This window comes from Dipodomys spectabilis, unplaced genomic scaffold (assembly GCF_019054845.1).
Source record: "Dipodomys spectabilis isolate Male_0828 unplaced genomic scaffold, ASM1905484v1 ptg000296l, whole genome shotgun sequence".
Lineage (NCBI taxonomy): Eukaryota > Metazoa > Chordata > Mammalia > Rodentia > Heteromyidae > Dipodomys > Dipodomys spectabilis.
In genome coordinates, this window is record NW_024870973.1 from 1 (window position 1) to 26,035 (window position 26,035).

At 64.4% G+C, this 26,035-nt stretch overlaps 2 protein-coding genes across 4 annotated transcripts; one reads left to right on the top strand and one right to left on the bottom strand.

Moving 5' to 3' along the window:
* Window positions 1-1,033: 1,033 nt before the first annotated feature.
* M6pr (mannose-6-phosphate receptor, cation dependent) lies at window positions 1,034-7,807 on the top strand. Of its 3 annotated transcripts, XR_006151066.1 has the most exons (10): window positions 1,035-1,111; window positions 2,801-2,868; window positions 3,017-3,163; window positions 4,625-4,807; window positions 5,009-5,175; window positions 5,520-5,629; window positions 5,832-5,962; window positions 6,546-6,672; window positions 7,023-7,216; window positions 7,271-7,807. XR_006151066.1 is itself a non-coding variant. In XM_042701523.1 (9 exons), exons 4-9 carry the CDS (start codon window positions 4,629-4,631, stop codon window positions 7,143-7,145), a joined length of 837 nt encoding a protein of 278 aa, XP_042557457.1. In that variant the 5' UTR covers window positions 1,034-1,111; window positions 2,801-2,868; window positions 3,017-3,163; window position 4,628; the 3' UTR covers window positions 7,146-7,807. The 3 variants fall into 3 exon arrangements, 2 of the variants coding, with proteins under 2 accessions (XP_042557457.1, XP_042557456.1); XM_042701523.1 differs by having other exon boundaries at window positions 1,034-1,111; window positions 4,628-4,807; window positions 7,023-7,807; XM_042701522.1 differs by having other exon boundaries at window positions 7,023-7,807.
* A 677-nt stretch (window positions 7,808-8,484) lies between these two features.
* Window positions 8,485-25,026, bottom strand: Phc1 (polyhomeotic homolog 1). The gene is made up of 15 exons (XM_042701521.1): window positions 24,992-25,026; window positions 22,634-22,791; window positions 21,192-21,302; window positions 18,890-18,973; window positions 18,395-18,544; window positions 17,491-17,655; window positions 16,233-16,725; window positions 13,539-14,257; window positions 11,860-11,974; window positions 11,556-11,776; window positions 10,920-11,034; window positions 10,301-10,409; window positions 9,811-9,961; window positions 9,074-9,302; window positions 8,485-8,796 (listed from the first exon to the last, which is right to left on the bottom strand). Exons 2-15 carry the CDS (start codon window positions 22,745-22,747, stop codon window positions 8,642-8,644), a joined length of 2,931 nt encoding a protein of 976 aa, XP_042557455.1. The 5' UTR covers window positions 22,748-22,791; window positions 24,992-25,026; the 3' UTR covers window positions 8,485-8,641.
* Window positions 25,027-26,035: the final 1,009 nt, after the last annotated feature.

The following is a 26,035-nucleotide window of genomic DNA, read 5'->3' on the forward strand; positions in this document are numbered from 1 at the left end:
TGAGCCGCGGCTCTACTCTGGCTTTTTGCTGGTTCACTGGAGGCTGCTGCCCGGGCTGGCCTCGGACCCCGGGCCTCGCACCCGGCCTCCCGGGCTGGCCTCGGACCCCGGGCCTCGCACCCGGCCTCCCGGGCTGGCCTCGGACCCCGGGCCTCGCACCCGGCCTCCCGGGCTGGCCTCGGACCCCGGGCCTCGCCGCTTTCCCGGCCTCCCGGGCTGGCCTCGGACCCCGGGCCTCGCACCCGGCCTCCCGGGCTGGCCTCGGACCCCGGCCTCCCGGGCGGGCCTCGGACCCCGGGCCTCGCCGCTTTCCCGGCCTCCCGGGCTGGCCTCGCACCCGGCCTCCCGGGCGGGCCTCGGACCCCGGGCCTCGCCGCTTTCCCGGCCTCCCGGGCATCTCGCGCTTCTGTTTGTAGAAAACGATTCGACTTTTTTTTTTTTTTTTTCCTGTCAAGAAGCGTCGGAGGCCGAAGCCCGCGCGCGCGGCCGTGTCCGCGGCCTCGGCTCGCCCGGAGCCCGCCGGAAGCCGGACGCGGCGCCGCGGCTCCACAGCGCCGCCGCTCCACAGCGCCGCCCACAGGCCGAGCCGGGCGGCGCCGGGGGAACGCGGGCGGCCAGGACTACAACTCCCGAGAGGGCGCAGGGGCGGCCTTGCGTATTTCCGCTTCCGCCGTCCCTGCCCTTTCCAATAGGACCAATCAGAAGCTGACGTACGTCGTAACCCCGCGGGACTGGGGCAATGAGAGGCGAGAGTTCAGGGAGGCGGGACCCCGGCACGCTATTGGCTAGAGAGGGACGCGCACTGCCAATCTCGATCGCGATTGGTGCTGGCGAGACGGGGCGGCGCTAAGGCCCGAGGATTCAGCCCAATCAGCGGCTGGCGTGGCCCGGAAGACCGGAAGCATGGCTCCGCGGCCTCGCGCCGCGGGGTCGGCTGGGAGGCGCCGCGGCCCGCCGGCGGCGGCTCGGAGCTTCCGGCTTCCGGTTCCGGGGGTGAAGCGCGCAGGGCGGGGGCGCCGGGCTCTGACAGCAGCCGCGCGCCCGGGTTCGAGGCCGCCCTGCCTGCCGCCGCCGCGCTCGCGGGCTCCGCGGGCTCCGCGCCGGCGCGCGCGTGAGTGCGGGGGAGGGGCGGGGGCGCGCGCGTGAGTGCGGGGGGGGAGGGCGGGGGGGGCGCGTGAGTGCGGGGGGGAGGGCGGGGGGGGCGCGTGAGTGCGGGGGGGAGGGCGGGGGGGGCGCGTGAGTGCGGGGGGGGAGGGGGGAGGGGGCGCGCGCGTGAGTGCGGGGGGGGAGGGCGGGGGGGGCGCGTGAGTGCGGGGGGGAGGGCGGGGGGGGCGCGTGAGTGCGGGGGGGAGGGGGAGGGGGGAGGGGGCGCGCGCGTGAGTGCGGGGGGGAGGGGGAGGGGGGAGGGGGCGCGCGCGTGAGTGCGGGGGGGAGGGGGAGGGGGGAGGGGGCGCGCGCGTGAGTGCGGGGGGGAGGGGGAGGGGGGAGGGGGCGCGCGCGTGAGTGCGGGGGGGAGGGGGCGCGCGCGTGAGTGCGGGGGGGAGGGGGCGCGCGCGTGAGTGCGGGGGGGAGGGGGAGGGGGGCGCGCGCGTGAGGGCGGGGGGGCGGGGGGGGCGCGTGAGTGCGGGGGGGAGGGGGAGGGGGCGCGCGCGTGAGGGCGGGGGGGCGGGGAGGGGGGCGCGCGCGTGAGTGCGGGGGGGGGGAGGGGGGGAAGGGGGCGCGTGAGTGCGGGGGGGAGGGGGAGGGGGGGAAGGGGGCGCGTGAGTGCGGGTGGAGGGCGGGGGGGGGGGCGGGGGGGGCGGGGGGAGGGGGCCGGGCACGGGGGCTCCGCGTCCACCCCGCACGGGGCTGGGGGGGGCGATGCGGGTCGGGGCAGGGACTGGGGGGCGGTAGTTGGGGTGCAGGGGAGTCGGGGTGCAGTTGGCAGCGGTAGTTGGGGTGCAGGGGAGTCGGGGTGGGGTTGGCAGTGGTAGTTGGGGTGCAGGGGAGTCGGGGTGGGGTTGGCAGCGGTAGTTGGGGTGCAGGGGAGTCGGGGTGGGGTTGGCAGTGGTAGTTGGGGTGCAGGGGAGTCGGGGTGCAGAGGGTTTGGGGCGGTAGTTGGGGTGCAGGGGAGTCGGGGTGCAGAGGGTTTGGGGCGGTAGTTGGGGTGCAGGGGAGTCGGGGTGCAGAGGGTTTGGGGCGGTAGTTGGGGTGCAGGGGAGTCGGGGTGGGGTTGGGGCGGGTTGGTTGGGGCGGCGGGAGGAGCAGCAGGCCCCTCTTCCCCTGAGGTCTGGGGTGTGGCCGGGCTTGGTCGCACCCGCCCTGCGTCCCAGCTGCTCAGGGGAATCCGTGGTTCAGAGCCAGCCCTGGCAGGAAAGCCCAGAAACTGCTTCTCTCCAGTGAACCAACAGAAAGCCCGAAGTGGCTCCGTGGCTGAGGTGGTGGAGGCTGGAGAAAAGGCTCAGGGGCAGCGCCCAGGCCGCGAGTTCAAGCCCCGGGACAAGCAGACAGGGGCTGGCACCTTGGGAATAGCGTTTCAAGTCTTAATTATCTGACGTTGAGGGAGGCCCGGAGGGAGGCCCGCCACCTCTGGTCTTTCTCTGTCCTGATGGTTGTACACCTGGGTGTCCAACAATCCTCCCAGCTTGCCCAGCTGACTTCCCCTTTGGGAAAGTTCACGTGCAACTCTCTTCACCTTTAAAAATGAGGGGGATCTAGCACCTCCTTTTTCTGCCTTGCCCCCCCCCCCCAAAAATGAACACAACTCAAATCTTAAGTGAGCAAAGTAGCGTTACACCCCAACCTTCCACTTAACCCACAGACCTCGAACAGGAAGCAGAGGAGACGTCTGCTCTGCATTCGCTGTAAGGCCAAAGAACACAGCATTTGGTGAGATCGCGCTCCCCAGAAATGGTTGGGGAGACCCAGGGGGAGCGGGTGGCAAGGAGATCTCAAAACCCCAAAATGGGAGCATTTGAAATTTGGGACCCGAGGCATCTGGCCTGCTAATTAGCTAACAAAAGCTTTCTTCTTCCAGTAAGGCGGGCTGCTGCGTCCATACTGAGCCCAGGGAGGCGTGGGAAGTTTAGAGCTGAATTCTTTCTTCTCCTTCCGGGAGCCTTGGGAACGCTCACTTCCCCTTTCTCTGGGGGGAAAAAAGAAAACCAAACGACCCAGGCAGCATGTGAGTTTGCTCCTTGATTCTCGTTTCCAGAACATACTCATGGCAGAACTTGCGTGCGCTGGCTGCGCGTGGGTCATGAGTTCCGCCGACTCACGTTGGTGTTTGTGTGCTGAGCTCACCCCGTGCCACGATCCCTGCAGAACTGCTTAGCGTTTCTGCGAAGATGACTTGGTTCCTCCAAGCTCGGCGCTCCACGGTGCTTGACCCAGTACTGCCGCTCTGGCTAAGTCCTGTTCTCACACGCTGGGTCCCTTTGCCTGTGTTTTTGAGCATCCGTGGGACCCTCAGCCCTGGTTATTGTCTGCAATTTTGTATTAATATGACCGTAGTGAATGGCACAGGAAATCACATGACTTGCCCCATTGGATTATGGGAAATAGCACGTGAACCGTAAACCATACACCAGGCTCCCGCCTGTAATCCCAGCCACTCAGGAGGCTGAGACCCGAGGATCGCAGTTTGAAGCCAGCTTGGGCAGGAAAGTCTGTGAAACTCTTTTGCTCTAGTTAAGCAGCAAAAAGCTGGAATTGAGGTGTGGTTCAAGTGGTAGAGCACCCACTTGAACAAAAAAAAAAAGCCAAGTGAGAGCAGGAGACCATGAGTTTAAATTCCAGTACACACACACACACACACACTCACACACTTTGAGATAGTAGGCCATGTTTCTGTTTACCATTGTTACAATGACTAAAGAGACTGTTAGATGATCCTGGAATTTTGGTAGGAAAAGTTAGGGCCCCAGAGTGTTCCAGTTGGATTCTTTTGCATCTGAATAACTGTTTTCAGACCGTAATATTCCGTTTGGCCCTGGGTAAGGCCGCTTCTTTAAACTCTGCTTTCCAACTAGCATTACATTTTGCATAATGAGCCAGCTAATCTGAGTGACTCTCCAAACTGTAAAGAAGCGGTGTTGAGGGGCTGGGCAGGTGGCTCAGTGGTAGAGCGCTTGCCTTGCATGCATGAGGCCCTGGGTTCGAGTCCTCAGCACCACATAAGCAGAAAAAGCCAGAAGTGGCGCTGTGGCTCAAGTGGTAGAGCGCCAGCCTTGAGCTGAAGAGCTGAGGGACAGGGACAGACCCTGAGTTCAGGCCCCACAACCAACAACAAAAAAAAAATGTTATTGGATGTGTGGCTAAGATGGTAGAGTGCTAGCCAGTGAGCAAAAGCATCAGGTGCTGAGTTCGAGTCCTGTTCTTGGAACTAAAAATAAAAAAGAACCCTGTAAAGAAGCAGTTTAACAGTGATCATAATAAACTCGTTTCCCTTCCTCCTCCTTCCTTCCCTAATCTGTTTGAAAAGACTCGCCTATGGATTAGACTAAAAGTTACACGCATGGATTCCTTCTACAGTGGTCTCCATGAGAGGCTAGAACATTCTGTTTGTGGCTCCGCGAGTCACGCTGGTGGTTTATTCCGTAATTCCTGTGTGTCTCCTCTCCCCCTGCTCTGCGTTCTCCGCCAGAAGCATGCGGCCCACCCTCGCGTGCTGGAAGCCAGGGCCGCTGCTGCTCGCGCTCCTGGCCATGGAGGTGAACAAATCCTGGCAGACAGAAGAAAAAACCTGCGACTTAGTTGGCGAAAAAGAGAAAGAATCCCAGAAGGAGCTGGCCTTGCTCAAGAGACTGGACCCGCTGTTCAATAAAAGGTAAACGAGCGCCTTGGACCGCTTAAGAAACTGCCTTGGCCGGGCACGGTAGCGCACACCTGTAATCCCAGCTGAAAAAAAAAATGGCATTCTAGAACTGAGCGGGTCGGGCTGGGTCGGGTCAGGTCCACCCAGATGAGCAGGTGGCCGGCCGCGTGGGACTGACCACCAGTGACCGGTCCCCTCACTTTTGCCTTGCAGCTTCGAGAGCACGGTAGGCCAGGGCGCAGACTCATACCTCTACATCTTCCGCGTGTGCCGCGAAGCCAGCAACCAAACCTCGGGAGCCGGCCTGGTGCAGATCAACAAAAGCACCGGCAAGGAGACGGTGGTGGGCAGGCTCAACGAGACACAGATCTTCAACGGAAGTGAGTGTCCCGCCCTCCCCCGACCCCCACCCCCAGCTCGGCCCCTCAGCTGGGCCGGGCACTGCGGCTCACGCCTGTAATCCCCGCTCATCAAGAGGCTGAGATCGCAGGATCGCACGTGGAAGCCAGGCTGGGCAGACCAGTCTGCGCTTCTCATCTGCAGCAAAAAGCTGTGGCGCTGCGGCCCAAGCGGTAGAGCACTAGGCTTAAGCAAAAAGAAAAAGCTCAGCGACAGTGTCCAGGCCCTGAGTTCAAGCCCCAGGACCAGCTTTAGAAGAGGGGGAAAAAAATACCCCCCATCCAGGCCTCCCAGGGCGCTTCAGCCCACCTCGCGTCCCTGCCAGGCAACTGGATCATGCTGATTTACAAGGGCGGGGACGAGTACGACAACCACTGCGGCCGGGAGCAGCGCAGGGCCGTCGTCATGATCTCCTGCAGCCGCCACACGCTCGCGGTGAGCAGGGGGCCGGGGAGGGGGCGCGGGCAAACCGGCCCAGCCCTCCGGGCACCGGTGGTGACGCCTGGAAGCCCGGCTGACACGGACTGCGGTCCCGCCGGACGTGGAGCTGTGGCTCAAGCGGCAGCGCCCTGAGTTCAAGCCCGGGGGCCGCCCCTCGCGCGCGCGGCCCACGAAGACCTCCCCGTCCCCTCTCCAGGACAATTTCACCCCGGTGTCTGAGGAGCGGGGCAAGGTGCAAGATTGCTTCTACCTCTTCGAGATGGACAGCAGGCTGGCGTGCGCCCCCGAGGCCTCCCGCCTCAGCGTGGGCTCCATCCTGCTGCTCACGTGAGTGGCGACACCCCCACCCCGCCAGGCCGCCCCGAAGGCCACAGGAGCCGCACCGAGCTTGCAGCCGAGCCTCGTGGCTCCCGCCTGTCATCCCGGCAGGGCGGGAGAAGCTGAGCCACTCCGACCTCCAGTGAAGCAGCAAAAAGCTGGACGGGGAGGCGTGGCTCACGTGGCAGAGCACCAGCCTTGAGTGAAAAGGCTTAAGAACAGAAGGCCCTGAGTTCAAGCCCCAGGACAGACAGCCTAGGCCAGGGCCAGGGAGGCAAGGAAGGAAGGCAGGCAGTGTTCAGGGCAGTGCATTATTAGATTATTTGTTTGGTGTTTATTTTTCTTGGGGTTTGTTTTTTGTCAGTCCTGGGGCTTGAACCCGGGGCCCGGGCGCTGTCCCTGAGCCTCACTGTGCTCAGGGCTGGCGCTCTCCCGCTTGAGCCACAGCGCCACTTGTGGTTTTTGGGTGGTCCGATTGGAGGTCCTGGTCTCGCGGGGCTTCTCCGCCTGGGCTGCCTTCGATCCTCCTGAGTGGCTGGGATGACAGGCGTGAGCCGCTGCCCTGCTAAGAGTGGGCGTCCCCTGGCCGCAGGTTCGCGTCCCTGGCGGCCGTCTACGTCACCGGGGGGTTCCTGTACCGCCGCCTGGTGGTGGGCGCCAAGGGCATGGAGCAGCTCCCGCACCTGGCCTTCTGGCAGGACCTGGGCAACCTGGTCGCGGTGAGTGGTGGGGTCCGTGGGGCGCTGGGGGTCCGGCCTGCTCACGGGCGGCAGCTGGGGCCTGGGACACGTACCCGCACGCCAGGTCCCCGCGGCTCCCGCCTGCCATCCCGGCTCCTCGGGAGGCCGAGATGGAGGGTCGCGGTTTGAGGCCAGCCCGGGCAGGAGAGCCCGTGAGCCTCTTCCCTCCGGCTAAGCGCGCAGCGGTAGAGCGCCCGGCGCTGGAGCGGAGGCCCCTGCGTGCCGGCCTCCGCCTGGGATCCTCCCCCCTCGGCCTCCTCCGTGCCGGGCAGGAGCCGGGGCGGCGGCGCGAGTCCCAGCTCCTCCCGTGCCTTCTCCCCCGCCCCCAGGACGGCTGCGACTTCGTGTGCCGCTCCAAGCCCCGCCACGCGCCCGCCGCCTACCGCGGCGTGGGCGACGACCAGCTCGGGGAGGAGCCGGAGGAGCGCGACGACCACCTGCTGCCCATGTGAGCGCGGGGACCCGCGGGAGGAGCGGACGGCGCCTGCTGCCCGTGTGAGCGCGGGACGGCGCGGGGAGGAGCCGGAGGAGCGGACGGCGCCTGCTGCCCGTGAGCGCCGCCTGCTGGGCGTCTCCGCCTCCCCGCGTCCCCCCCGCAGAGGCGCGGCGCTGCCGGCACCGAGCGGACCCGGCCTGGCGACGCCTGGCAGCCGCGCGGCCCCCGACACCCAGCGCGCGCGGGCGGGCCGAGGCGCGGGGCTTCTCTCCCTCCGCCAAAAAGCAGCAGCTCTGGCAGCGTTTACCCGGATCGACGACGACTTCGCTCAGCTCCCGCGGCTGCGGCTGCTGCTGCTGCTGCTGCTGCTGCCCTGAGCCGGGCGGAGGCTCGCGTCCCGCCCCGCGCCCCGCCCCGCCCCCGCGCCCCGCACCGCCCCGCGCGCGGCGGGACCTGGGAGGAGGGCCTTCGTTTCTCAGCTTCTCCCAGGCCTGTGGTTTCACCCCCCCACCCCGGCGCCCTGGAAACGTCTGGAAAGGGAGTGGGGGCAGGAGAGGCCGCGCCCCCCGCAGGCTCAGGGAAGCCGCGCTGCCGGCGGGCGGCGGCGCTGGGGCGGGCAGGATGGGGGCGCGGGTTTGTTCCTTTCTACACAAACAATGTTATTTTAAAAAACCGAAACCGAAAGCTGCTCTGCGCGTCGCCTCGGCCAGTGTGCGCGTGCGCGTCGCGGCGCTGCGGGCGGGCGCGGGAGCGAGGCGGGTCCGTGTTCACCTTTTACTAAGGAAGAAAAAAATATCTGCTCTGTGCGGCGTGGGGAGCAGCACCGAGGCGGCCGGCGGCGGGGCGCGGGCGGGGCGGCGACCGGCGGGGCGCGGCCGCCCAGGCAGCCCCGGCCGCCCCGGCCACAGCCGCGCGCCCACCCCGCGGACCGGGCCGAGGCCCCGCCTCCTGCCCGCCCGACACGGTCCCAGACAGGCGGCCGCTCCGCGGCTGCGCCCCGTCTTGTTTCCTTCTGTCCCAGGCCGGGTCTCGAACTCCGTGTCCGCCCTGTTGGGTCGCTGGCTGCGCTACCGCTCGAGCCGCGGCCTGCTTGGAGTCCTCGAAGGCGCCAACGCCGCGCCTGCGCGCTGTCCGCGGTCACGCCGTCCTCGCCGTGGGGCGGGGCCTGCGCACTGTGCGTGGTCACGCCGTCCTCGCCGTGGGGCGGGGCCTGCGCACTGTGCGTGGTCACGCCGTCCTCGCCGTGGGGCGGGGCCTGCGCGCTGTCCGCGGTCACGTCGTCCTCGCCGTGGGGCGGGGCCTGCGCGCTGTCCGCGGTCACGTCGTCCTCGCCGTGGGGCGGCGCCTGCGCGCTGTCCGCGGTCACGCCGTCCTCGCCGTGGGGCGGCGCCTGCGCGCTGTGCGTGGTCACGCCGTCCTCGCCGTGGGGCGGCGCCTGCGCGCTGCGCGCTGGCGGCGGTGGCGCCAGCCTTGCCGTCCCCTGCTCCGAGCAGGCGCGGCCGCGCTCAGCTCTCAGCTCTCCTTGAGGACGTTGATCTTGGCGCAGATCTTGAGCGCGGGCCCCAGCTTGATGTTCATGGCGCTCATGAGGTGCTCCTCCTTGAGCAGCAGCAGCGCCTGCCCGTCGATCTCCTGCGAGCGGAACTCCTCGGCGATGTCCTGGCAGCCTGCGGGCGGGGCGGGCGCAGGCGCAGACGGCGTCAGGCCGGGCGGGCGGGGGCGGACACGCATGCGCCCCGGGCCCCACCCCGGCGATGCCGCCGCCCGCGCAGCCGCAGTGGGGGGGGCGACGCGGGTGCCAGACGCCCTCGCTCCCGCCAGTGGGGCGCGCGCCCTCGTGCAGCCGCCCCTCGGGAGGCGCAGGCGCAGGCCTGGGGCGCGCCCGGGAGCCCGGCCTCCCCGCGCGGGCCCGGATGAGCCGTGGGGGGGGGGGGGGGTCCCCACCTTGCAGGGACGCGATGAACTCGTACACCTCCTCCACGCTCCAGCGGCTGGGGTTGGCGGGCAGGAAGTCGGGGTGCGCGCCCAGCCGCTCGGGCGTGGGGGGCGCGGCCAGGCCGCCGCTCAGCTCGCGCTCGCCGTGGCCGGGGCGGGGCGGCGGCCCGGGGGACGTGGGCGACAGCGCCTCGTCGTAGCTCGAGTTGTCGGAGCCGCGACTCGAGTCCTCCTGGCCCTGCGGGGCGGCGCGGGAGTGAGGGGGCGGGGCGTAGGAGGGGGCGGGGCGCGGGAGTGAGGGGGGCGGGGCGCGGGGAGGGCGGGGCGCGGGAGTGAGGGGGGCGGGGGGAGGGCGGGGGCAGCGCGGGGGGGGGGGAGGGGCGGGGGGGCGGGGGCAGCGCGCGGTGGGGGGGGCGGGGGGCGGGGCGCACGTGCGCACAGGCCCGTCAGCACACGTATGTAAGCAGGTGCTGCGTGGTGCACGCGCGCACATGTGCAGATTAGGCGTACATGCGCGCGCGCGCTCGCGTGGGATCGTGGGAGCGGCGCTCCGGCCCCGCCCCTCGGAGGCTGCGACCCGAGGATGGCGGCTCAAGGCCGGCCGGGGCAGGAAAGTCTGGGAGACGCCTCGCCAGTGAACGCAGCACGCCGCCAGCGGGGCTGCGTGTGGCTCAAGGCGTGGAGCGCGGGCCACGAGTTCGGACCCCAGGACCGGACAGCGCGCGCATGCGCACGCGGCCCCTCACCCGGTGGCGCTTGCCCTGGATCTTGGCGCGGGCCAGGTCGGAGGAGCTGCGGCGGGGCCCGCGCCGGCGCACGCGGGCGTAGCTGGCCTCCTGGAACTCCTTCATCTTTTTCCTCTTGAGCCGGAACTGGTGGCTGCAGCTCACGTTGTACCTGCGGTGGCGAGGGCGGCCCCCGCGTGAGCCCGCCGCCAGCCGCGGAGGCGGGGAGGGGCGGGGCCTCGGCGGGGAAGGGGCGGGGGCGGCCGGGGAGGGGCGGGGCCTCGGCGGGGAAGGGGCGGGGAGCCGGGGAGGGGCGGGGCCTCGGCGGGGAAGGGGCGGGGAGCCGGGGAGGGGCGGGGAGCCGGGGAGGGGCGGGGCCTCGGCGGGGAAGGGGCGGGGAGCCGGGGAGGGGCGGGGAGCCGGGGAGGGGCGGGGCCTCGGCGGGGAAGGGGCGGGGCGGCCGGGGAGGGGCGGGGGCCTCGGCGGGGCGGGGCGGGGCGGACCCCGTCACCTCTTGGCGCAGGTCACGGAGCAAAACCTCTTGGAGCCGCGGAACTGCTCTGCGGGCGCGAACTTCCCGCAGTACTCGCACTTGAGCAGGCTCGCCTTCTTGTCCGGCTCTGCAAGGCAGACGGGCCGTGGAGAACCCGCGCCGCGCCGCGCACGACCCGAGTTCGACGCTCCGAGTAGCGGATGCGTCCGCACCCCTGTCGTCCCGGCCCCCCAGCCGCGCGCGCGGCTGCGATCTGAGGACCGCGATTCGAGCCCAGCCCGGCAGACCTGCGAGGCACCGCCAGGCTGGAAGGGCGGTGCGGCGGCCACGCGAGACAGCAAGGCCCGGAGTTCGAGCCCCGGGCGGAACAGAGCAAAACAAAGCCAGGAGCCCGGGCCCGGCCCGGCCCGAACCCTCGGGACCCGCAGTCGGACCCCGCGCCGCGCACCTCACGCGCCCCCGCCCCCCCCCCCCCCCCCCCCCCCGCCACCGGCAGAAGGGGCGCGGGGAGCCCGCGGGCCCGGCAGCGCACGCCTGCGAGCCCGGCGACTCGGGAGGCGGAGGCGAAGGCCTCGGGTTCAAGCCCAGCCCGAGCTGTGCCGTGACCCCATCTCATCCGCGGGGCGCGGGCACTCACCCGCAGAGGGGCTGTCCCCGCCCAGCGCGCCCCCCGCAGGGCTCCCGCCCAGCGCCGGCGGGAGGCCGGTCTGCAGCGCCTTCTCAGACTCCTTCAGCAGCTGCGAGCACGCCACCTGCCAGAGGGTGTGGGTGAGGGCGGCCGCCCGGCCAGTGCGGCCCCGCCACGGCGAGGCCGGGCCGGGGCTGGAGGCGGCCGGGGCGCAGCGCGGAGCCTCGTGCGAAGCCGCCCACGAGCGGCTCCACGCCTGGCATCGCCGCTGCGGGGACCGAGCGCGGAGGGCGGCGGCTCGCAGCCAGCCGCGGCAGCGAAGCCCGGGAGCCTCAGCTCCACTTGGCAAAAAGCCAGGGATGGAGGCGCGGTTCCAGGAGCACCGCGCCCGCGCCCTGCGTGAGCAAGCCTAACTGGAGAGCCACGAACCCGGCCCCGCCTCCTTTCCTCACGCCTCACCGGAAGCTCCAACTTCCGCTGTAAAACCCGACCACTCAGGGCCCGAGGCCCCGCCCTCCCAGGGGCCCTGCCCACTCAGAGGCCCCGCCTCCCTAGGCCCCGCCCCCATAGAAAAGGCTCCACCCTGCCTCCCAGGCCCCGCCCTCCCCGGAGGCCCCGCCCCCATAGAAAAGGCCCCGCCCTCACCGGGAACGGCTCCGCCCCCTCCTGGATGACGAAGCCCTCGATGATGTGGGTGAGGATCTGCGGCTTGACGATGGCCTGCGGCGGCCTCGAGTCCCCCGCCGGCCGCGGCACCAGCGCCAGCGAGGGCGGCGGCGCGGGGGCGGCGGGGCCGAGGCCCAGGCCCGCCAGCTCCGGGTCGCCGCCCGCCGCGCCCGGCCCGCCGCCCGCGGCCTCCGCCTTCTCTGCAGGAGAAGCCAGGGCGGCAGTCAGGGCCGCGCCCCGGCCGGGTCCCCGCCGCCCCAGGCCCAAGGGGAAGGACACTGACCTCCCAGGCCCAGGCCCAGGCCCAGGCCGCCCTTGTCCTCCGCGCGCCCCGGCAGCGCCGCCCGCTCCTCCTCGCCCTCGGCCTTGCGCTTCACCGCCAGCGACGGCGCCTTCGCCTGCGGAGCAAGAGCCGCTCAGGGCGCATGCGCACCAACCCCTGCGCCACCTCCACCGGCACAGCTGACACCCCCGCCCACACCCGACACCCCACACCTGACACCTGACACCCCCGCCCACACCCGACACCCCACACCTGACACCCCACACCTGACACCCCACACCTGACACCTGACACCCCCGCCCACACCTGACACCCCACACCTGACACCCCCGCCCACACCTGACACCCCACACCTGACACCCCACACCTGACACCCCCGCCCACACCTGACACCCCACACCTGACACCCCACACCCGCACCTGACACCCCCGCCCACACCTGACACCCCCACCCGCACCTGACACCCCACACCTGACACCCCCGCCCACACCTGACACCCCACACCTGACACCCCCGCCCACACCTGACACCCCACACCTGACACCCCACACCTGACACCCCCGCCCACACCTGACACCCCACACCTGACACCCCCGCCCACACCTGACACCCCACACCTGACACCCCACACCTGACACCCCCGCCCACACCTGACACCCCACACCTGACACCCCACACCTGACACCCCCGCCCGCACCTGACACCCCGCCCACACCTGACACCCCACACCTGACACCCCCGCCCACACCTGACACCCCACACCTGACACCCCACACCTGACACCCCACACCTGACACCCCCGCCCACACCTGACACCCCGCCCACACCTGACACCCACACCCGCACCTGACACCCCACACCTGACACCTGACACCCCCGCCCACACCTGACACCCCACACCCGCACACCTGACACCCCACACCTGACACCCCCGCCCACACCTGACACCCCCGCCCACACCTGACACCCCACACCCGACACCCCGCCCACACCCGACACTCGCACCTAAACCCACACCTGACTCCCACCCACCTCACACTCCCGCTGCACACCCCGCACCTCACAGTTCCACCCGCACACCTCCCCACCCGCACACCTCCACCCGCACACCCCTCCACCCGCACACCCCTCCACCCGCACACCCCTCCACCCGCACACCCCTCCACCCGCACACCCCTGCACCCGCACACCCCTCCACCCGCACACCCCTCCACCCGCACACCCCTCCACCCGCACACCCCTCCACCCGCACACCCCTCCACCCGCACACTCCTGCACCCGCACACCCCTCCACCCGCACACTGCCACCCGCACACCCCTCCACCCGCACACCCCTCCACCCGCACACTCCTGCACCCGCACACCCCTCCACCCGCACACTGCCACCCGCACACCCCTCCACTGCACCCAGCCCCCATCTGCACGGGGCCCGCAGCGCCTCCTCCGTGGGGCCAGACCCGCCCGTCACCGGCCACGGCGAGGCCAGGGCTGAGCTCGGTTCCTGCGCCCGCCGCCCCGCGGGCCCGCGGCTCCGACCGCCCGGCAGGGGCGCCCTGCGCCGATTCCAGACCCGCGGAGCCGGACGGGCGCCGGGCCCCACCAGGACCCCGAGCGCGGCGCGGGCGTCCCGCGGGCGTGCGTGCGTGCGTGCGTGCGGGCGGGCGGCTGGCTCACTCACCGGCAGGTGCGCGGGCTGCAGGTAGAAGGCGGCGGCGGGGGCCCCGGGCGGCGCGGGCGCGGGCGCGGGCTGCGCGCGCTCCTGCGGCGGGCCGGGCGCGGGCGCCTGCGCCGAGGGCGGCGAGGCGGCGGCGAGCGCGGGCGCGGGCGGGCCGGGGCCGGGCGGGCCGCGGGCGGGCACGGCGGCCGCCAGCTGCGCCAGGCCGAGCGCCTGCGCGTGCGCGGGCCCCGGCTGCCGCGCGCCCACCACCTGCACGGGGATGTGCGGGGCGGCGGCGGCGGCGGCCTGCGCGGCGGGCGGCTTGGCGGCGCCGGGCGCGGGCGGCTTGGGCGGCGCGGCGGGCTTGGCCGGGATGGGCCCCGGCGCCTTGGCGTCGGGCAGCGGCGGCAGCGGCGCGGCCTGCAGCATGGGCTGCACCACCAGCGTCTGCGTCTGCGCCTGCGCGGGCGGCGGCGGCGGCGGCGGCGGCTGCGCCTGCGCGGAGGGCGCGCCGGGCGGCGCGGGCGGCAGCGGCGGGGGCTGCGGGGAGGCCACGGCCGGGGCCTGCGGCGGCTGCAGCTGCAGGTGCGTGGCCGTGTGCAGCAGCTGCGACTGGCGGTGCTGGAACTGCTGCTGGTGGTGGATGGCGATCTGCTGCTGGATCACCACCTGCTTCTGCTGCAGGTGGATCTGCTGCTGCCGCTGGATCAGCGAGTGCGGCTGGATCTGCGTGTACGTGGCTGGGGCGGGGAGGGGCCGGGTCAGGATCACACCCCCCGCCCCCCCCCCCCCGCAGCTCATCCCCCCCCCAGCTCATCCCCCCCCCCCCCGTCCCCACCACACACGCAAACCACACACAGACCACACACAGCACACCAACACCGCACACACACCACACACACCACACCACACACAAACCACACATACAACACACACCACACCACACCACACATACAACATACACCACACCACACATATACCACACACGCACCACACATACACCACACACCACACACAAACCACACACAGACCACACACAGACCACACACAGCACACCAACACCGCACACACCACACACACCACACATACAACATACACCACACCACACATACACCGCACATGCACCACACATACACCACACACCACACACAAACCACACATACAACACACACCACCACACATACACCACACATACAACACCATACACACACCACACTTACACCACACACCGCACATACAACATACACCACACACCGCACATGCACCACACACCACACACAAACCACACACCGCACATGCACCACATACACACCACATATACCACACACACAACACACAGCACACCATACACCACACACTGCACATGCACCACACATACACCACACCATACACAAACCACACATACAACACACACCACACACACACCACACACCACACACACCACACATACACCACACACAGCACACACACCACACACCACACACCACACACACACCACACACATACCACACACACACCAATAAACCACACACCACACACACACCACACACCACACACACATCACACACACACACCAATAAACCACACACCACACACCACACATACACCACACACACCACACATACACCACACACACCACACACCACACACACAACACACACATACCACACACAGCACACCATACACCACACACACACCAATAAACCACACACCACACATACAACACACACAAACCACACATACAATATACAACACACACCACACACAACATACACACAAACCACATACAACACACCATACAACACACACCATATACCACACACACACCACACACATACAACACACAACACACACACAAACCACACACACACACACACAGAGATACAGCCAGGCCCTGTGGCTCCCGCCTGTCATCCCAGCAGCTCAGGAGGCTGAGATCGGAGGATCGCGGGTCAAGGCCAGCTCACGCAGGAAAGTCTGTGAGCCCCTGATCTCCCATGAACCCCCAGAAAACCGGAAGTGGCGCCGTGGCTTAAGTGGTAGAGCACCAGCCGTGAGCTGAAGAGCTGAGGGACAGAAGCCCAGGCCCAGAGTTCAAGCCCCACAACCAAGAAAAAAAAATACACACTTTAAAAGTTGGGCACCAGTGGCTCACACTTGTAAGTAATCCCAGATACTGCGGAGGCGGAGCTCTGAGGATGGCAGCATTAAGCCAGCCCAGGCAGGAACATCCCTGAGGCTCTTATCTCCAATGAACCAGCAAAAAAAGCTGGAAGCAGAACTGTGGTTCAAGCGGTAGAGCGCTTAAGTCTTTTTTTTTTTTTTAATCTTTTTACAAATCTTGGAGCTTGAACTCAGGGCCCAGGCGCTGTCAAGGTGGGCGCTCTACCACTTGAGCCACAGCGCCACTTCGGGCTTTTCCTGAGTTTACTGGGAGCTAAGAGTCTCACAGACTTTCCTACTTTTGGCTGGCCTCGAGCTGCCATTCTCGGATCTCAGCCTCCAGAGTAGCTAGGATTGCAGGTGTGAGCACTGCGGCACAAAAAGCTCAAGTCCTAGGCCTTTAGCTCCAGCCCCAGGACCAGCACAGAAGGACTGCAACGGACGGGGCAGCCTGGTGCCGCTCTGTCCATCCCGGTGTGGTCAGCGCCTGCCCGCCCCCTAGGCCCACGCCCCGCAGGGAGGGCGCGGCAACGGGTGGGCTCCCTCACGCACCGGAGCTGATGAGGGTCTGGCTGGGCGCGGGCGTGGCCGTGCGGGTCAGGTTCACGCCGACGCTCTGCGGGCCGCCCCCGTCCCCCTCGGCCTTCTTGGCAGCCGCGCTGTCCGCCTCGGTCTGGCTGCCCTGGCTCACGGTGACGGTCTGGGCCGCAGGCAGGGGCTGCACCACCCCGGTGCCCTTCCTGGGGCAGCCGCCCCCGGCCAAGGCGGACGAAGGCAACGGGCCCAAGCCCCCAGGGGCCTGGCCGCCCGCCCCGAGGCCCAGGGACCCGGGCAGGCTGCTCGCGCCGCCGCCGCCAGCCTGGCTGAGGTTCACGGACTGGCCCGAAGGCCCCGAAGCGGCCTGGGCCACGGCCAGGGCCTGGCTGGAGGCCTGGGACAGCGCCGACGCCGGGGAGGCCCCGGGGGCCACGGCCTTGGGCGCGGGGCCTGGCATCTGGGCCCCGGGGGCTGAGGCCTGCTGCGCTCTCACCGCCAAGTTCTGCACCTGAAACACATTGCAAACGGGACTTTGCTCAGCTGCTCACACCCGCAGTCCAGCCCACTCAGGAGGCTGACGGGAAGATCGCGGTTCAAAGCCAACCAGGCTAGGTGAGTCTGTGTGAGCCTTATCTCCCAGGAGCCGGAGTGGAGGTGTGCCTCCAGGAAGTACTAGACCCCTGGCCGTGAGTGAGAAAGCTTTAAGGGGACAGCACCTAGGCCCCGAGTTCAAGTCCTAGCACCAGCACAAAAAACTAAAGCAACATTCTCCAGATGTACATATGTGAGGGAATCCTACTCGTCTCTCCCAAATGAAAGCAGCGTGGAAAGGGATCCACGCACTGCAGGGGTTGGGAATGGGACAGGGAGGAAGTAAGAAAGAGAAGGAAAAACAGGGAAGAGGAAAGGCAAAAGGAAATGATAGGAGAGAAGCAAAGGGAAAAGGAAAGATAAAGGAAAAAGGAAAAGGAAGGAGAAGGGAAAGGAAAGGAAAGAAGGAGGAAAGGATAAAAGGAAAAGGGGAAAGGAGAATGGAAAGAAGGAAAGGGAAGGGAAGGGAAGGGGGAAGGGAAGGAGAAGAAAAGGAAAAGGGGAAAGGAGAAGGAAAGGAAAGGAAAAAAGAGAAGAGAAAGAAAGGAACACTGAGTGAAAAGGGAAGGGAAAGGAAAGGAATGGACAGTGGCAGGGAAGGGGAAGGGAAACGGAGGAGGGAGAGCGGCGGAGGCGGAGGCGGAGGCGGAGGCGGGCGCCGGCCAGCAGGGCGGCCACTGACCTGGTCGGGGTCTGCATGGACCCCGGGCGACGGGGCGGACGGGGCGGAGGGCACCTCCTGCTGCACCGCGGCCACCGCCCCGTTGGGCATCAGGATGAGCTGGGAGGCGAGAGGCACATTCCGGCCCAGGGTCCGGTTTACCTGCAACAGGTTCCCCAGCTGTGGCTGGCAAGGAGAGCAAGAAGGGGCGTGAAGGAGACGGAAGCAGCGAGAAGACAAGGCCTGTCACCCCAGCCCCTCAGGAGGCTGAGAGCTGGGGATCACACTGAAAGCCAGCCCGGGCAGCAAGAGTCCACGAGAGCCTTAGCGCCCGTAAACCAGCAAAAGGCCAGAAGTGGAGCTGTGGCTCAAGTAGTAGAGCACTAACTGACTTTGATTCAAGCCCCAGTACTGGCACTAAAAAAAGGAGATTTTGTACTCGAGCCCTAAGTTTAAATGTTAGACGACCTCTGACACTCAGGGCGAATCTTCTAGCAATATAATCCTGAGCCCCGCTACACGTACCAGGGGTAAACAGAGGGAAAGAAAACAGCTTTCAGCCAGGCGCTGGTGGTTCGCGCCTGTCATCCCAGCTCCCCAGAGAAGGCTGAGATGCGAGGATCCCGGTTCAAAGCCAGCCTGGGGCAGGGAAGCCCGCGAGATTCTCATCTCCAATGAACCCCCAAGAGAGCCGGAAGAGGCGCTGTGGCTCAAGTGGTAGCGCGCTGGCCTGGAGCTGAAGAGCTCCGGGACAGCGCCCAGGCCCAGAGTTCAAGACCCAGGATCAGCATTTTAAAAAAGCTCTGCAGCTTGGAGGCTGGTGCCCACGGCAGGCTGGCTTCCTTCCCCACACACAGCTCAACCCTTGGCAGCGAAAGCAGGATGCGAACCCGCGGCCCTGGCCCAGGCCGGTTGTGACACTTACCCGCAGGTACATCTGGGCCTGGGACTGGTTCAGCGGGGGGGACGTGGTGTTGCCCAACAGCACAGACTGGGTCAGGGTGGTGGCACTGGGCGAGCTCACGCTCTGGGATCGGCTGATGAGCTGGGCGGCCGACGTGGTGGCCACGTTCATCTGTGAGGCACACCAAGAAAACCGGTCAAAGGAAAGGTGAAGCCAGGAGCTGTGGTTCACGCCTGTCATCCCAGCTACCCAGGAGGCCAGGCTGTGAACCTCCCGCCTCCAAAAACCCGGAAAGAAGGCTGTGCCTCAAGTGGTGGAACGCCAGCCTTGAGGGGGTGGAAGGGAAAAACCTAAAAGAAAAACCAAGGTCCTGAGTTCAAGTCCCAATATAGGCACAAAAGGGGGGGGGGGGAGCAAGAAATTTCCCACGCTGGCTCAGTAAACATGGTGAGGTCAACGTTCTGAGAGGAGCCGAGGCAAATATCAGGGAGGAGGCCAGGTGGGAGGGGAACTCACGGAGGCCTGGGTGGTGGAGGCCTGCTGCGGCTGCACTGTGCTGGGGTTCGGGGAGCTGGCCTGGCGGCTGGCAGCGATCGTGGCCTGTGAGGGGAGATGGAGGGAGACGTGAGGCGCAGCCCCGGCTCCCTGATGGGACTCACAGCACAGTCCTTCCGGACAGGGAAACACACACCCACTACCGCAGCAGCGCGCGTCCGCACAGGCCAAGCCCGGCCGCTGCGCACAGGGCCCGGGGCCCGCCGGCCTCCCGGCTCCCTGATAGGACTCACAGCACAGTCCTTCCGGACAGGGAAACACACACCCACTACCGCAGCAGCGCGCGTCCGCACAGGCCAAGCCCGGCCGCTGCGCACAGGGCCCGGGGCCCGCCGGCCTCCCGGCTCCCATCTCTCACCCAAGAGCCATGCGGGCAAGTCCACCAGGAGCTACGGCCAGGACACAGCCAGCTCACACAAGTGCACGCGAGTCGTGTGCACACCTGCGTGTGTGCCAAGAAGCAACACAAGGTGTGAGCTTCAGTAAGTTTATGGGTGTCCATTCCCAGTACATCATAGACATTCTATGACTCTATTAAACAATGGGTACCTTACAGATACAGGCGTACGATACAGGTAGATGTGCTAGTATGTAAACATGTACTACAGCAGCTAGTACAGGCACCAAAGCATTATCACAGACATACTATAAACATACTATACTGCAGACGTACAATAGATACATATACACTATATATAGTACACATACACTGTATTACATATGCTCTATCTATAATACAAACACACTACATATTCTAAATGTACACTGTACTATAGATATGTACACTGTATCTACAAACATACATCATATCTATAGTATATAGATATACCGTAGAATACATAGTATTTATAAACAGATTTACTACTGTCTATATACAGTGTTTAGTATATATTTATACATACTATATGCTTACAGTATATCATAGATTATAGTAAGCATAGTAAACCTATGTATGACAAACTATACATAGTATAGATGTATAGTAAATATACATTACTGTATATGTATGTATATTTAGCGTAAACAATATATATTTAACACATATACTATGTATTTAGTACATATTTATACTAGTATGGGTGCTGGTGGCTCACGCCTGTCATCCTAGCTACTCAAGAGGCTGAGTTCTGAGGATTACAGTTCAAAGCCAGCCCGGGCAGGAAAGTCCGTGAGATTCTTCGATCCAATAAACCACTAGAAATCAGAAGTGGCGCTGTGGCTCAAGTGGTAGAGCACCAGCCTTGAGCTGAAGAGCTCAGGGACAGCGCCTAGGCCCCGAGTTCAAGCCCCACGACCGACAAAAATAAATAAATGAATAAATAAATAATACATTTATGTGTGCTGTAAATTTGTTCTGTACACTATAATTTATATCACTTATAGTACTTCATGTATATAGTATATTTCATTTATAGCATATCCTACATATAGCACAGTATACCGTATTATATATTGCACATTATGTATATATACCTATTGCTGGAGATGCTATGAATACTTATGTGTATACTTGTACTTCAGTTTGGACTCGCCACACTTCAAGTGCTCAAGAGCTACCTGCGGAACCCGGCCCGGAGCTCACACCTGCCATCCTAGACACTCAGGAGGCCACAGGTTCAATGCCAGCCAAGGCAGACGAACCCAAGACGCCTACCTCCAATCAGCCAGCAAAAAGCTGCAAGTGGGGTGTGGCTCAGGTGGTAGAGCACCAGCCTTGAGTGAAGAAACCCAAGAGACAGCGCCCAGGCCCCAAGTTCTGGCAGATGTGTGTGAGCGCATGCGCACACAGCACACACACACACACACACACACACACACACACTCTCTCTCTCTCTCTCTCTCCACATGGAGAGTGACAGCCATACTGCACACCCCAGATCTCCATCAGTCATTCAACCATTACAAGGTGACTCTCCCATTTTTTGGTGCTGGTCCTGGGACTTGAACTCAGGGCCTGGGTTCTGACTCACGGCTGGCGCTCAACCACTTGAGCCACAGCACCACTTCCGGTTTTCTGGGTTCAAGGGAGATAAAAGAGGCTCATGGCCTTTCCTGCCCGGGCTGGCTTCGAACCACGATCCTCAGATCTCAGCCTCCTGAGTAGCTGGGATGACAGGGGTGCGCACAGCACCTTCCGGCTGCATCAGCAGCCATGGAGCTCCTCCCCTTCTTAACCTGGAGGATGGACAGCGAGGGGTCTGGCTCCCGGTGGGCAGAAGGCCCTGGCCTGGTCACGTGCCCGCTCCCTCCCGCGCATGCTCACCTGCTGGACGGCCGCCAGGCTGTGCAGCTGCGCGTTACTCAGCTGCTGCTGCAGCATGAACTGGTGGAAGTACTGCGCGGCGTTGGGCTGCCGCTGCAGAGCCTGCAGCGCCTGTGAAAACAGACGGACAGCACGCGAGACTCAGGGCAGATCATCCACGGACAGGACCCAAGGACACCAGACCGGGCCCAGCACGCCTGGCTCAGGCTCTCCGCCACTCCCTGTAATCTCGGAAGGAGACAGAGGAACGGAGGGGACGGGAGACTGTACTCCATGTGGCCTGACCCTTTTCCTGTTCCAACGCCTAAGCCTTGATCACCTGCCAGGGAATTGGGCATCGACGGATAAATAGGATCTCATATGCAAATGAGGGAAAGTAAGGTGGGCCCGAGGCTCACAGCTGGAATCCTAGAAGGCGGGAGCTGAGACTGGAGATCAACTGGGCAGAGAAAGCCAATTCACCAGCAAAAAGTCGCACGTGGAGGTGTGGCTCAAGTGGTAGAGCACTAGCCTCAAGTGAAAGTCAAGCGAGAGTATAACGCCCTGAGTTCAAGCTCCAGAAAACGAAGGAAGGAAGGAAGGAAGGAAGGAAGGAAGGAAGGAAAGAAGGAGGGAGGGAGGGAGGGAGGGAGGGAGGGAAGGAGGGAAAGGAGGGAAGGATGAAGCCAGGGAAGGAAGGAAAGAAGAAAAGACAAAAGGAAAAGAAGAGAAAGGAAGGAAAAGAAAAATGAAGACTGGCTTCTAAAGAATTCACTCACGCCCATCATCCTAGCTACTCAGGAGGCTGAGATCTGAGGATTGCGGTTCAAGGCCAGCACGGGCAGGAAAGTCCAAGAGTCTCTTATCTCCAATGAACCCCCAGAAAACCGGAAGTGGCGCTGTGGCTCAAGTGGTAGAGCGCTCGCCTTGAGCTGAAGAGCTCAGGGACAGCGCCCAGGCCCAGAGTTCAAGCCCCACGACCGACAATAGGTAAATTTTCAATTACTTGGGAGTTGTCAGGTTTCTATAGCATCATGCTAACGGATGTTTATATAAACACCATTCAAAGTCTACTTTATCTGCTTTGTATGTGCCGGTCCTGGGGTTTGAACTCAGGGCCTGAGCGCTGTGTTGTCCCTGGGCTTTTTTTCTTTTCTTTTCTTTCTCAAGGCTGACGCTCTACCACTTGAACCACAGCCTCACTTGCAGCTTTTTGATGGATCGTCTCACAGATTTTCCTGGGCTGGCTTTGAACCATGATCCTCCTATCTCAGCCCCCCGAGTAGCCCGGATGACACACACACACACACACACACACACACACACACACACACACACACACTTCCTGGGAACTTCTCAAGAGGCTGCAGCTGGGCGGGCCCTGACCCGACTGTTAGGAAGAAATGGAGGGGGACCCCCTCACCTCCCCCCCCCCCACCACCCCCACCACCCATGGCACCCACCTGCACCGCCTGCCGCTCATACAGGGACATCTGTGCGATCTGGGGCCGGGAGCTGCTGCCCGAGCTGGCACCGTTGCTGGCAGAGCTGGAATTCTGCTCGCTCTCGGTCTCCATGATAGAGGTGTGCGGTGCCCGGGAATGCAGTTCCACCTCAGCTCCTACATGGGAAGAACACCAAATCCACTTTACTCCTGGCTCCCAGACAGGTCCTTTCGGGGTTGTTTTGTTTTCTGTAGCTGTGCTGGGACTTGAACTCAAGACATAGGAACTGTTCCTTTAAACATTGTTTTTTTTGCTCAACGATGGTGCTCTACCACTTGAGCCACACCTCCACTTCTGGCTTTTTGCTGGTTAAGTGGAGATAAAAGAGTCTCACTGGCTTTCCTGCCCAGGCTGGCTTGGAGGCGTGATCCTTCAGAACCCAGCCTCCTAAGAAGCTGGGATTACAGGTGTGAGCACCAGCTCCTGATTTATCTTTCAGGCTCCTGATATGGGAGTTTCCCTGGTTAATCTCAAAGTTATTCCAGACCTTCCCAGTAGAGCCCAGAACTCCCAGTATGCAATACAATCACACAGCCACATTCAGTCTCCATCCACCTTGGAAAACGGATCATTGTCTCTAAAGGCATCATTTGGGGGAGGGGAGGGACTGCTGGTTCACGCCTGTAATCCCAGCTACTCAAGAGGAGGAAAGCTGAGGATCGCAATTCAAAGACTCTTCTCACCAATCAACCACCCGAAAACCCGAAGTGGCGCTGGGGCTCAAGTGGTAGAGCGCTCGCTTTGAGCTGAAGAGCTGAGGGACAGCGCCCAGGCCCAGAGTTCAAATCCCACGACTGACAGAAAAGAAAGGAAAAAAAATCATTTTGATTTAGTCATTCCGGCTGTCATTTATAAAACAATAACAATTTAGCCAGGTGCCTTTAACACTACTCAGGAGGCTGCGAACTGAAGGCCACAGTTCAAAGCCAGCCTGGGCAGGAAAGTCCATGAGACTTTATCTCCAATGAACCAGCCAAATACTGGAAGGGGAGTGGTGGCTCAAGCAGCAGAGCACCAGACTTGAGCACAAAGGCTCAAGTACAGTGCCCAGGCTCTGAGTTCAAGTCCCAAGACCAGCCCCCCCAAAAAGTGACAATTTACTTTTTCTTATATTTTCCTATTTTGTGAAACTTAAAAGACGTTCATTGTAGTTTCTTCTTCTAAGACACTGGGCCACCAAGAAATACTAGATCACCAACACAGTCTTTGCTTTAAAATGTAAACGCAACCAAGAACATCCCCTAAGAGGTGTCACCATTTTTATTATTATTGTATCGTATTTTTATTATTTATCTGTTATTTTACCTAAGAAACTGCACCCCAAACAAACAGGCTGTAAATAACAAATAACAAAGTAAATAACAAAGCAACAGGGCCAGTGGCTCATGCCTGTAATCCCAGCTTTAGGAGGCTGAGATCTGAGGATCGCAATTCAAAGTCTCATCTCCAACGAACCACCAGAAAAACCGGAAGTGGCGCTGTGGCTCAAAGTGTTTGCAAAGTGCCAGCCTTGAGCAAAAGAGCTCAGGGACAGTGTCCAGGCCCCTAGTTCAAGCCCCACGATTGACAAAAGAAAAAGAAAAAGCCCCACGATTGACAAAAGAAAAAGAAAATTAGCAATGAAACCCTTTGGCTTGGATCATGAAGTTGAGATTTGCTTTTAGGGGACTTAATCCAAAAGGGAGCCAGAAAGAAATCTTATCAGCCCCAGCTGAATCTACCTGCTCCAAAATATGCACTCAACAGATACAGACCCCTGAACCCTAGCAATCAGCATGGGCGGAAAAAAGGGGGTTGAGGGTTCCCTTCGGGGACAGGAGAGTCAAGGGGAATCATTCATTCCTTTCTCTAGACACTGCCTCATCATTATCGCTATCACTCATCAGCTCCCCCAGGTTTTATTCTCCCCCACACACAAATTCAAACACAGAAATGAAGCTGGATTACAGACCAAGACCCCCCCAAAAGTCTATCCCCCCCCCCAAAAAAAAAAGATCATCAATTATGGAACCTATAAATCTATCCACCCGTGACCAACACCACAGAGCGAAGGCGGGAAACTGGGTGGGGAGGGAGAAAGAAGGGAACGGCTCAGAATCAAACTGGAAAAGCAAGAAGCGCGGGCCTGCCGGGCGCGGGGGGCTCAGGCCTGCCGGCTCTACGCCACTCGGGGGGCTGGAGATCCGGAGGATCACGGTTCAAAGCCAGGCCGGGCGCGCAAAGTCCGCGAAGGCCTCCAAGGGGCCAAGAAGCTGGAGGTGGAGCGTGGCGCGCGCGGTGGAGCGCCGGGCCTGGAGGAGGGGGGCGGGAACAGACCGAAGAGAAGAAGTCGGGGACTCCAGGCCCCGAGGTCAGGGCCAGCCAGCGCCAGAAAGTTGCCAGGAAGTGGGAAGGTCCCCACGTGGGTGGGGTCCGGGGAGGGGGGGCGGGCCTGTCATCCGGGTACTCCCCCCAGGGGAGGCTGAGGCCTGAGGATCGCGGTTCGAGGCCCAGCCCCCGAGGTCCGCTCCGAGGGGGCGCCAGGGCCTGGGTTCAAGTCCCAGGATGGGCACAAAGGGGGGGAGGGGGAGGGGAGGGAGGGGGGGAGGGGAGGGTGGGGGAGGGGGGGAGGGGACGGGGAGGGGAGCGGGGGCGCGGGAGAACGCGGCGGCCCGCCCCGCCCCCGGGCCCGTTACCTGGGCGCGCCGCGCGGCTCCCGCGTCGAGGCGGGGGGCGTCCGCGCGCATGGGGCCGCGGCCGGGCGGGGGGTGTGCGCGGCGGGCGCCCCGCGCCGCCCCCCGCGCTGGGGGGGGGAAGGACCCGGCTGGGACGCGGCGCCCCGCAGCCCCGCCCCGCTCCGCTGCTGGCGTCCGGGCTCGCGCCGGGGCCGCTCACTTCCGGCCCGGGGCCCGCGGCGGTGGGCGCGGAGGGGGCGGGGCTGCGGGCCGGGGGGCGCCGCGGCCGCGCGGGGGGAGGGGGCGGAGGTGCTTCCGGGGCAGCGGACCCCTCCCCCTGCCCCCCCACCCCGCCGCCGCCTCACACGCCCGCGCGCCGCCCCGCCCCCCGCGCCGCCCGCTTCCGGCCGGCGCCCGTCGCCATGGCGACGCCGCTCCGGGGCCCGCCCCCCGCCCGCCCGGGCCGCGCAGGCGCACGCGCAGGCGCAGGCGCTCCGGGCTCGCCGCGGGCCGGCCTCCAGGGGACGCGCGCGTTGCGCGTGCGCGCTGGGGGCTGGTTTTGTCTCCCTCCGTCCGGCGCCTTTGTGGGTTGCGGGGGGTGGCGGGGTCTGAGCCCGGCTCGCCCCGCTCGCTCGGGGCCGGGTTCCAGGCGGGCGCGGCGGAGGCGCCGCCAGCATCAAAGGAACCATCTGGAAGCCGGGGAGGC

Excerpts from the sequence above, each read along its gene's own strand:
- Phc1 (XM_042701521.1), bottom strand. The coding sequence starts at position 22,747 with ATGGAGACCGAGAGCGAGCAGAATTCCAGCTCTGCCAGCAACGGTGCC. Across the intron at positions 11,035-11,555 it reads AGGGGGCGGAGCCGTTCCCG|GTGGCGTGCTCGCAGCTGCT; the intron begins GTGAGGGCGGGG and ends ACCCTCTGGCAG. Across the intron at positions 9,303-9,810 it reads TCCAGGGCAAGCGCCACCGG|GGCCAGGAGGACTCGAGTCG; the intron begins GTGAGGGGCCGC and ends GCCGCCCCGCAG.
- M6pr (XM_042701523.1), top strand. The coding sequence starts at position 4,629 with ATGCGGCCCACCCTCGCGTGCTGGAAGCCAGGGCCGCTGCTGCTCGCG. Across the intron at positions 5,176-5,519 it reads GACACAGATCTTCAACGGAA|GCAACTGGATCATGCTGATT; the intron begins GTGAGTGTCCCG and ends CGTCCCTGCCAG. Across the intron at positions 5,630-5,831 it reads GCAGCCGCCACACGCTCGCG|GACAATTTCACCCCGGTGTC; the intron begins GTGAGCAGGGGG and ends TCCCCTCTCCAG.